Here is a 9,948-nt window from a genome sequence, read left to right on the forward strand (position 1 = left end):
TATGGAGAACCTGATTTCATGGAAAATTCATAAGGATTTAAATGATAAAGAGTCTTTGTTGGTCACTTATACATTACAGCACAGTGAAATTATATTTTCTTTGTATACCCCAGCATGCCAGGAAGATGGGGTCAGAGCACAAGGTCAGCCATGATACAGTGCCCCTGAAGCCCAACAGGGGCAGCTTGGTAGCACAGGGACTTGAACCCTTGACCATCAGTAACCCAAAGCCTTAACTGCTAAGCCACCACTACCCTTAAGCAAGATCAGTTGGTTAATTTTATACAAATAAACCGCTGCTTAAACTTTTCATTTGAAATGTGAATTTGTTTGATGTTACAGTGTATAAACACACACTTATTTCATTCAGAGACATTCTTCTTCAAATGGTTTAAGGGGTCATTGGATAATTAAGGTTTATCAGCTTGTAAAAATGGTTCTACTTGGAACTCTTTCTGATAATGAAACATTCTGTTGTAGGGTTCTACACAGAAACTTATTACTTATATTTAAGTGATGCTAATAGTGTGTCTCTCTGTTTATGTTTTAAGCTCTAAATAAAAGTATTGTAGGTCATATTGCTTTTCTCTTGACTTTATTTACATATGTCACCTTGAAGTAATGTGGAGAGGCCTTCATATAAGTCTCTGTCATCCCTTAACTAAATGTAAAAAATAGAGAAAGTTCACTGTATCATTGTGGAAGCCTAGAAACAAGGAACAAGGACCTGGAAACAAGACTGTGGATAAATGTGAAATGGTTTCACAAAAAGATTTCATAATTGAATTTGATTGGTGTTTACCTTGCATTTCAGCACAGCACTGCTGAATTCTCAAATCTGATTGGTCAGAGGTGTTGATTAATTTTCTATAACTGCAGCTGGAAGGCAAATCACAAATTTATATTAATGCACTTATTCTGATATCATTTCTATGATAACATCTTACACAGAGGCGTGTGGTGGATGCAGGGTTGTGAGGGTTACTTTAAACATGTATTCTGTTACAGTTATTACTTCAAAAAAAATGTAATCAGTAACGTCATCCAAGTATCACAATGTGAAGGTAATGTAATCTGATTACTTTTGGATTACTTCAAGGTCACATATGTAAATAAAGTCAAGAGAAAAGCAATATGATCTAAAATACTTTTAGATTAATTTAGAGCTTAAAACATGTGCAATGTTTGGATTTGTTTAAATAAAATAAAATAAATAAAAGATCACTGTCACTGATGCGGGTAACATTACATCACAAAAGGTGCGTGACCAAATTCTGGTTTTCTACAAAAAGGACACTTTTTTCTTCTTTTTGTGGGGGTTGTTCTTAGTAGCATTCAAACCAGTGTTACAATGAATGCAGATTTTAATACACTGAAGAAGACACACTATTAGCATCACACAAAAATAAATATAATTGTTTTCACTTTGCCCACGTTTTACATTTCTTCCTACATTCTTTTGAACGTCCATGGAATAAAATAAAATATCACATGCCACGAGTGTACCTTCTGCCATCATTTTAATGACCATGTAATACAAAGCAATGTGATAACATGAAATTAAAAATGCCCTTATATGGCCATGGACGTAGTTTCGACTCAGGACAGCTTCATTTGCTGCTATTGTCAAGCAACTGTTTGATGCCATACACAACAGAGTGTCACCTTCGCACCTTTCCCTAGGCTAAGGGTTGCTGCAAGCTTTTTGTAATCGATCAATTAGTGTGCGAGTAGGCAGGAATTACAGAGAGGGGTTCAAGCAATGCAAATATACACAGACATGATGCAGTATTAGACCAGACGCACATTATAATGAAAAAGTCAAATTCCGGACATTTTCTCAAATTTAGAAATCCTGGCCGGACGCTTTTTTAAGGTCTGGAAAAGAGTACATGTCTGGGGAAAAAGAGGACGTATGGTCACCCTAACAAAACCATTTCAGAGAACATTTTGTGTTCATTTCTACCCAATTAACTTTGTGCAAAATTTATTTGTGCATGCATCAAAAGCAGTAAGAAGGGGACAGTGGTGGGTCAATGGTTAAGGCTCTGGGTTACTGATCAGAAGGTCAGGGGTTCAAGTTGTAACACCACCAAGGCCCCTGAGCAAGGTCCTTAACCCTGTCTGCTCCAGGGGTGCTGTATCATGACTGACCCTGCACTCTGACCCGAGCTTCCTAACAAGCAAAGAAAAGAATTTCACTGTAATGTATATGTGACAAATAGAGGCTTCTTCACCAGGAGGTTTCTCATGTGAGCCGCAAGAGGGAACTAGAACTACCTTTAATCAAGCAGCTGTCTATATTGTGTTATGTGAAAAGATTAATTTCTTTGGTTTTAAATGAAAATAATTGTAATCCGATTACTTTGTTTTTTGAAATAACTGTAATGGACTACATTTACCAGTGTTTTGTATCCTGATTACAGAACGCTGTTACATGTATTCCGTTACTTCCCAAGCAATTTTTGCCCTGCTGTGTTTTATTCCTTACTAAATGTGGTTGTATTGTAGTGTGTTTGCTTATTCACCTGAAAACACCTGACAGTCCATAAACTTACATATTACATAAGCTTCTGATTTATTAAAACAAATGCAAACAGGACTGATAGATTTATTTAAATAGACATGGTACGGTGTCCCACGTTTTTTTTTTTTAAATATATATTTAAAATGACATGTTTGATAGATGGGGAGGTGATTTGATTTAGAAGACTCCCTCAAATGTATCCTTATAGAAGGAGAGTCTCTATGCAAATGTCCTTCCCTGCTATATATTTAAGCAATGAAGACTAGACTTATTCTGCTTCAACACACACCATGATCTCTACATCCCTACTGCTGCTGCTGTTGACAGCTGTACACTGTAAGTGTTTTTACTTTTGACATAAAAATGGCTTTTGGGCTCATTTTCATTTTATAACATTAAAATAACTTTTTTTAACAGGTGTTCACTGTGTTGAGCTGATCCAGCCCGGATCCACACTTATAACCTCTGGTCAGTCAATGACTCTGTCCTGCAAAGTGTCTGGATATTCAGTAACTGATAGCAGCTACTGTACAGACTGGATAAGACAACCTGCAGGAAAAGCTCTGGAGTGGATCGCAGGAGCATGTGGTGATGGTAAAACTTACCACAGTGAGAAACTGAAAAGCAGGTTTCAGATTTCCAGAGACACGTCCAGCGGCACAGTAACACTAACAGGGCAGAACATGCAGACTGAAGACTCAGCTGTGTATTACTGCACTCGTGAACCACAGTGAGACAGATCAACAACATCCCTGTGTAAAAACACAAAGTACAGAAAACTCTTAAGGGCAGTGTAAAGTCTCAATGTGTTCACTGACACTTTTTCATGAATAGTGTATATTATTAATAACATGTATAAAAAAAACATTTGTTTCAATCTAGCAGGTGTTTTGATGTATACATTAAAATGAATTATTTTTACATTAAACTAAATACAATATTGCCTTTTGTTTTGGTTTGTGAAGTAGTTGTGCATGGTAAGCAAGTAGATTGGAAATCTAAAAGAGTTTTATTATAGGTGTGCTATTCCAGCAGTATAGATAGTTTACTTGTTATTTAGTGTTTTTATGGTAGCAGTTTGAGAAACCAGAAACTAGAAAGAGCAAACTCCTCTGTCCTGAAGTCTTACTGACTGTTGAAAAATGCTGACACTGAAACTCCTTCCATAGATATTACAAAAACATCTTACAAAAAGCTTCATTATACTGTACCAGTGACTATACCTTTTGTATTGTTAAATAACAGCATATTTTCAAATCTGTTTATTATTCATATTATATTATGTGAAGAGGCCTTCATACAAGTCTCTGTGTCGTCCCTTAACTAAATGAATAAATTAGAGAAAGTTCACTGTATCCTTGTGGAAGCCATGACACCTGGAAACAAGACTGTAGATAACTGTGAAATAGTTTCAGAAAATGAATTAATGTTATAATTTGGTTGGTGTTTACCTTGCATTACAGTGCAGCACTGCTGAATTCTCAAATCTGATTGGTCAGAGGTGTTGATTAGTTCTATAACAGCAGCTGTGAAAGTAGTTCCAGCCAGAAGGCAAATCACAAATTTATATTAATGCACTTATTCTAATACGTTATCATTTCTATGAAAACACCTAACACAGAGACGTGTGTGATGGGCGCTCCACATAATCCAATTTGAAAACATGTGTAATTGTTTATGTTTAAACTTTATTTAGCATTTTTTAAAAGCAGTCTTCATTATCATCACTTTTTTAACAGTCAGAGATAAACCAGTAACTTTAAGTGTTGTTTCACTAAAAAGTCACATATCCTCAACACCAAGAAGCTCCTCCCAATTTTCAAAGACTTTTACCTCCCATCATCATTGCATTCTCATGAAACACATTCAGTATCACTCATTATCTGATACACATCTGGATTTTGTCTTTTTTTTATCAGATGCTTTCACTATTTGCATAATTTATGATTATTTCTGTTTTTTGTATCTAGATTAACTCAGGATGTCACATCTCAAGACGTAACGCAGATAGGACGGATGCAAGTGCATTTCAACAGTTTTATTAAAGACACAGATAGATAAATCCAAATCGTAATCCAAAACATGGAAAAGGTCAGGCAATCGGCAAACAGGCATAAACGGGGCAAAGCAGGAATCAAGGTTGCGGTCACGGAAAACAGGCTCGAGAAACAAAACAAGCAACATAAACAATGACTAGGAACTGGGAGCGGAAAAACCAGCAATGGACTATGACTATGACTCAGTATGACTAAGTATCTTAACTATTCTAATCTACTATACTATAATTTATCTAATATTCCGCGCCGTGTGCTGGGAGGCGCGCGGTATATATGTAAACATAATCAGCGCCTTGATTGCTGACGGCTGACAGCAATCTAGACACATGCTAAACAACGGCCAATGACAGAACTGGGAGGAGACAAACATAAAAGCATGTGTCCAATGTACACTGTCACGGTTGTCAACAAACGGAGAAGCAGGTGCTCACGCACCTTGCTTGTGCACGCGCGCCCACATGCTCTCCCGCACGCTGTTTAAAAGGGAAACCGTGACACAGGATATGTACCATTTTCAAAAGCAAAATAAATAAAAAGTAATAAAGAACAAGCCTCCTTTACCGCTTTGTAGGAGCAGGATAATCACAAACCTCTGCTGGATTTGAGTGTTTCACAGTAACACAGCAGATGAACATGATGTGTTGAAGGTTTAGTTGCTGTTCCTCTTGGTTACGTCATGATGACTCATGCATTTATTCAACCATGATGTCATGATGCAAATCCAGAGTGCTGTGTGTCCATACAGTATTTATGTGCAGCTGAGCTGAATGGAGAAGTCGAGTCTCATCAACACTCACCATGAAAATCCCATTCTCATTATTCCTGCTACTAATCAGCCTCATCAGTGAGTTCTCATGCTGAATCTCAAATATATTTTACATTAGTATTTTTTAATACACTAATGTTTTTCTTTTATGTGGCAGGTATTCAGTGTCAAAGTCTGGAGTCTATTCCCACTGGTTCAGTGGTGAAAAAACCTGGAGAAACGCTGAGTCTTTCCTGTAAAGGATCTGGGTTTAACTTTGATGGCTATGGCAGGCACTGGATCAGACAAGAAGCGGGAAAAGCACTGGAATGGATTGGGGTTATCTGGAATGACGCCAGTAAAACAATATATGCCAAACACATTGAGGGACGTTTGGAAATTAGCAGAGACAACTCCAAAAACATGGTGTATTTGCAGCTGACTAGTTTGAGTGCACACGACTCCTATGTATTACTGTGCACAAAACCACAGTGGTACAAACATGTTAACCAGCTGTACAAAATCTTCCCACAGCTCTCATAAAAGAGAAATAGATATATGTACATGTATATGTGTAAAATTTCTATTGGTACAGAGCAAAAAGCAGGGACTTGAACCTTAACTCTCTTGCTGAGGCAGGAGGTCTTACACACACTTTTTTTATTTAATCTTTTGCTTTACACCTCCACCTATAGAGAGAGGAATAATTTATAAACAAACACATAGCAACACTTACAGAAACTGAGCCCATATTCAAACCCTGATTCATCTGCAGAGAGTGAAAGACTTTACACACTATTCCACCAGAGCTGAAAAAAGTGCCTTGTGTGCTTTTTTTCCCGTTTGTTTGTTTTCTTAGCAGATTAACTTTTCTTTTTACACCACCTGTTGCTGGATTTAATAACCCATGCATCATATATAGAGAGGATAGAATAGACCCTCAGACCACTGAGCCACCAGGACTTTCCCTTTATAAGCACAGACTCCAGCTGCATTATTTCCACTTAGTTTAGACTTTTTTCAGGAATAGCCATGCAGCAACAAATCATTAATTGTTTTATTTTTGTCATTAATAACTATAACCTGTAACTGATTATTTGTGCATGTATCACTAATATAAATTGTGTAATATGTGGATCTCACGTATTTCTGCTCTCCAAGTGGTGGTAGTAAACTATACTGTCAGTCTGTTCAGGGAAGATTCACCATCTCCAGAGACGACAGCAAGAAGCAGGTGTATTTGCACATGACCAGCCTGAAGACTGAAGACACGGCTGTGTATTACTGTGCTCGGAGAACACACTGACATGAACAGCTGCAGTGCTGTACAAAAACTTCACATTCACTTACGGCTTCATTTATTTTAAGGGAAGCTCAAATATCTATTTCAGTTAAAGCCTTTAGACTGCAGACTAAACCAGAATGAAAATGATTTGACTGCATGGGGCATTTTCTATTGTACATTTTGATTATAATGTTAAATATAGAGTCCAGTTTAAATGACACAAAAATGTTTTAGCTACATGCTCTTTTGAAATCACTAATCTTTCACTGATTTAGAGTGGCAAATATGGAACTTGATTATTTTACTATAACAGCATTCCCCCAAGTGTTTTATTCCTTACTGAATCTGTCACTGAGCTCCTCTGATTCTGTTGTATTTTAGGTAAAATTCGGTATAAACTAAACCATCTCTAACTGCTCGTTAATACACATTCAGCTTCTCTCTCTCCTCACAGACTGCAATGATTCACCATCATCTCACTCACATTAAACAAGTGAAAGATAAATGCTCTTTGTTGCTAACATTATCATAGTATTATTATATATTTAATTACGCTACCCTGCAAAGGTAATAATAAATAACTCTAAATGTTATATTATACCATCATTCACAAAGCTTTCACAGCAGTGAGGATTATGACCTGCATTATTTCTGGAACTACATTCAGTTTGTATTGGATAACCTGGATTAGACACACAGCTGAAAATGACAGTTTCTGAAAGGACTGGACATGTTTGTGTTGTTCAGTGATCAGAAAACTTCATGTTCTTCTGGGTGTTACAGTGATACACAGTGATGTACTAAAAGGACATGATATCTAAAGTAGTAAAGAGCAGTTATGGACTTGACAGCATGAAACACAGCTGGAGTTTCACAGTAAGCTCTTTCTCTTCATGGCTGTTTCTCTGAGAATCTTTAAGTCTCTAGTGGGCGTGCTATGCAAATGATATACTGCATTTGAACAATTTATGCTGATATACATTCAGCTCAACAAGACACCAACAGTTTGTGTTCATTTACAGAAACAATAATCATTTGAGATGGGACTAGGCAGAGTTCTGTGTTACTTTGCTCGAGCGACGTTCATTCAATGTTAGTATTATTTATTACATGTACATTTAATGATTTTTCATAGTTTTTTTCCCATACCTTTTTTTTTTTTACTTTAACACCGATCTTTGTGTATTCTTGTATTTCAGATTCCTGCAGTCAGACACTGAGTCTGAGTCAGTGATCATCGAACCTGATCAGTCTCAAACTGACCTGCACAGCTTCTGGATTTAACTTTGGTGGCTACTGGATGGCTTGGATTAGACAGGCACCTGGAAAAGGGCTGGAATTTGTTGCAACTAACCACGGCAGTAGCAAGTATTACCCAGTGCAGTTAATGGCCGCTTCACCATCTCCAGAGATGACAGTAAGATGCAAGTGTATCTGCAGATGAACAGCATGAGGACAGAAGACACTGCAGTGTATTACTGCGCCCGTGACCCACAGTGATACTTCTCTCTAGACATCAGTACAAAAAACACATGCTAGCTATAGTCACATGACAAGCTCACATTTTCGTATTCATAAGTGTATTCTTGGAGGTAAAAGAACCAAAATGTTTTGAGTTTTACTGCATGTGGCTTGTTGTGAATGTTGTCTGGACTTTTATGCTAGTGAAAGATTACTTAAGTCAGTTCTGAATATATGAAATACAGTATATATAAATACAACACTGTAATACACATTACTTTGAAAAAGCTTAATATTGAATTATTTGACTTTCTTCTATGTTTCCAAGAGCCTGTGTAATGAGCTCCAGCCAATATAAGAGTTCCTACATGCTGTTTTAAACACAGAAATATTTCACGATGTGACAGTAAGAACTATGGAAGCAGTTGTTCACAGAGATAGGGAAAAAAAGCTCAAGGCAATAACTCACTTCTGGGCCTATAAAATAAAATAAAACTTGTCTAGATGCAATGTGTATAGGCTGATAATGACGAAGGACTGGTTCTTATTAATATGCTTTAGGGCAGCATGGTGGTACAGAGGGTAACATTGCCACCTCACAGCTTCAGGGGCCTCGGTTTGATCCTGAGGTCGGCTTACTGTCTGTGTGGAGTTTCATCTCCTCTCTATGTTCATGCGGGTTTCCTCTGGGATCTCCAGTTTCCTCCCACTGTCTAAAAACAGGCTGGTAAATGGATGACAAGAATGAGTATGTGAATGTGTGTGCATGATAGAACAGTGCCCCATTCAGGATGTCTTCCTGCCTCACACCCAGTGTGAAGGATTAGTCTCCAGATCCAATGCAACCCTGACCAGATCAAAGCACTTATTGTAAATGTGAAAGGACTATTTCACTCAAATATGCTCCCCTAGTTACAAATGTTTGATATTGACGGAAGACTTTGCCCATATGATGGTCATTTCCAGCACTAAATTTAAATTAATTGTTCTGTCTTTAGTCAATACAAACCAAGGTAAGCACCAAAGAACATTTCCATTGTGAATATTAAAACTTGTAGGAGACAGAAATTAGCCCTGCTCTTAGTTCAATGATGTTCCTTCCATTTTTGCTGATGCTGGCAGCTTCATCCAGCGACTTTCACTTTAATAATGAACTCAGAGCTTCTATTGTAGCAAATTATTACACTTATGACCTACTGCACATACATTTGTGACTGAAATTGTGACATCTCTTTTTTTCAGATGTGGGATGTGCAGTGGAACTCACTCAGGTCACCTCAGTGATGTTAAAGCCAGGTTATTCTTTAACCCTCAGCTGTAAAGTATCTGGCTACTCTGTTACTGATAACAGCTACGCCACAGCTTGGATTCGACAACCTGCAGGAAAAACTCTGGAGTGGATAAACCACATTTGGAGTAGTGGAGATACTTATCATAAAGATTCTCTAAAGTTCAGTATTTTGGCTCCAGCAGCACGGTGACTCTGAGAGGACTGTAACAATACCTGTTGGAGACAAGCATGGACGGGCAGGTTAGCATGCATAGAATCGACGGAATAGTAAACAAGGAAGACAGACGAAAGTCAGGCGATCAGGCGGACAATCCAAACAGGGCAGGGCAGGGAATCGTAAATGAGGAACAGGCATTTATATCCGAAAACCAGGAAAATCCAGAATATAGACAAAGGCTTGGTAAAACGACTGAGTTCCGATAACTGAATATTTACTTCGCGAAATGCTGCCGTTAACGAGGCCTTAAATAACTTAGGGTGAAACACAGGTGTTCGCACTCAGTACTCCGGCGAACTCGAGCGCGGGCATGGCTGGGAAGTGTAGTTCTCGTCCGCCATGTTTGTAGGCAGCACTGCATTCTG

The 9,948-nt window shown here is 37.9% G+C and overlaps 1 gene segment (V, D, J or C); it reads left to right on the top strand.

Annotated features, from left to right (window-relative positions):
- The first annotated feature begins 2,817 nt into the window (after positions 1-2,817).
- On the top strand, positions 2,818-3,273 carry LOC128634978 (Ig heavy chain V region 914-like). The segment is given in 2 exon segments: positions 2,818-2,863; positions 2,945-3,273. Coding segments are annotated over 2 exon segments (363 nt in total).
- The last annotated feature ends 6,675 nt before the right edge of the window (positions 3,274-9,948 follow it).

The sequence above is a fragment of the Ictalurus punctatus genome, chromosome 2 (assembly GCF_001660625.3).
Source record: "Ictalurus punctatus breed USDA103 chromosome 2, Coco_2.0, whole genome shotgun sequence".
In the NCBI taxonomy this organism is placed as follows: Eukaryota; Metazoa; Chordata; class Actinopteri; order Siluriformes; family Ictaluridae; genus Ictalurus; species Ictalurus punctatus.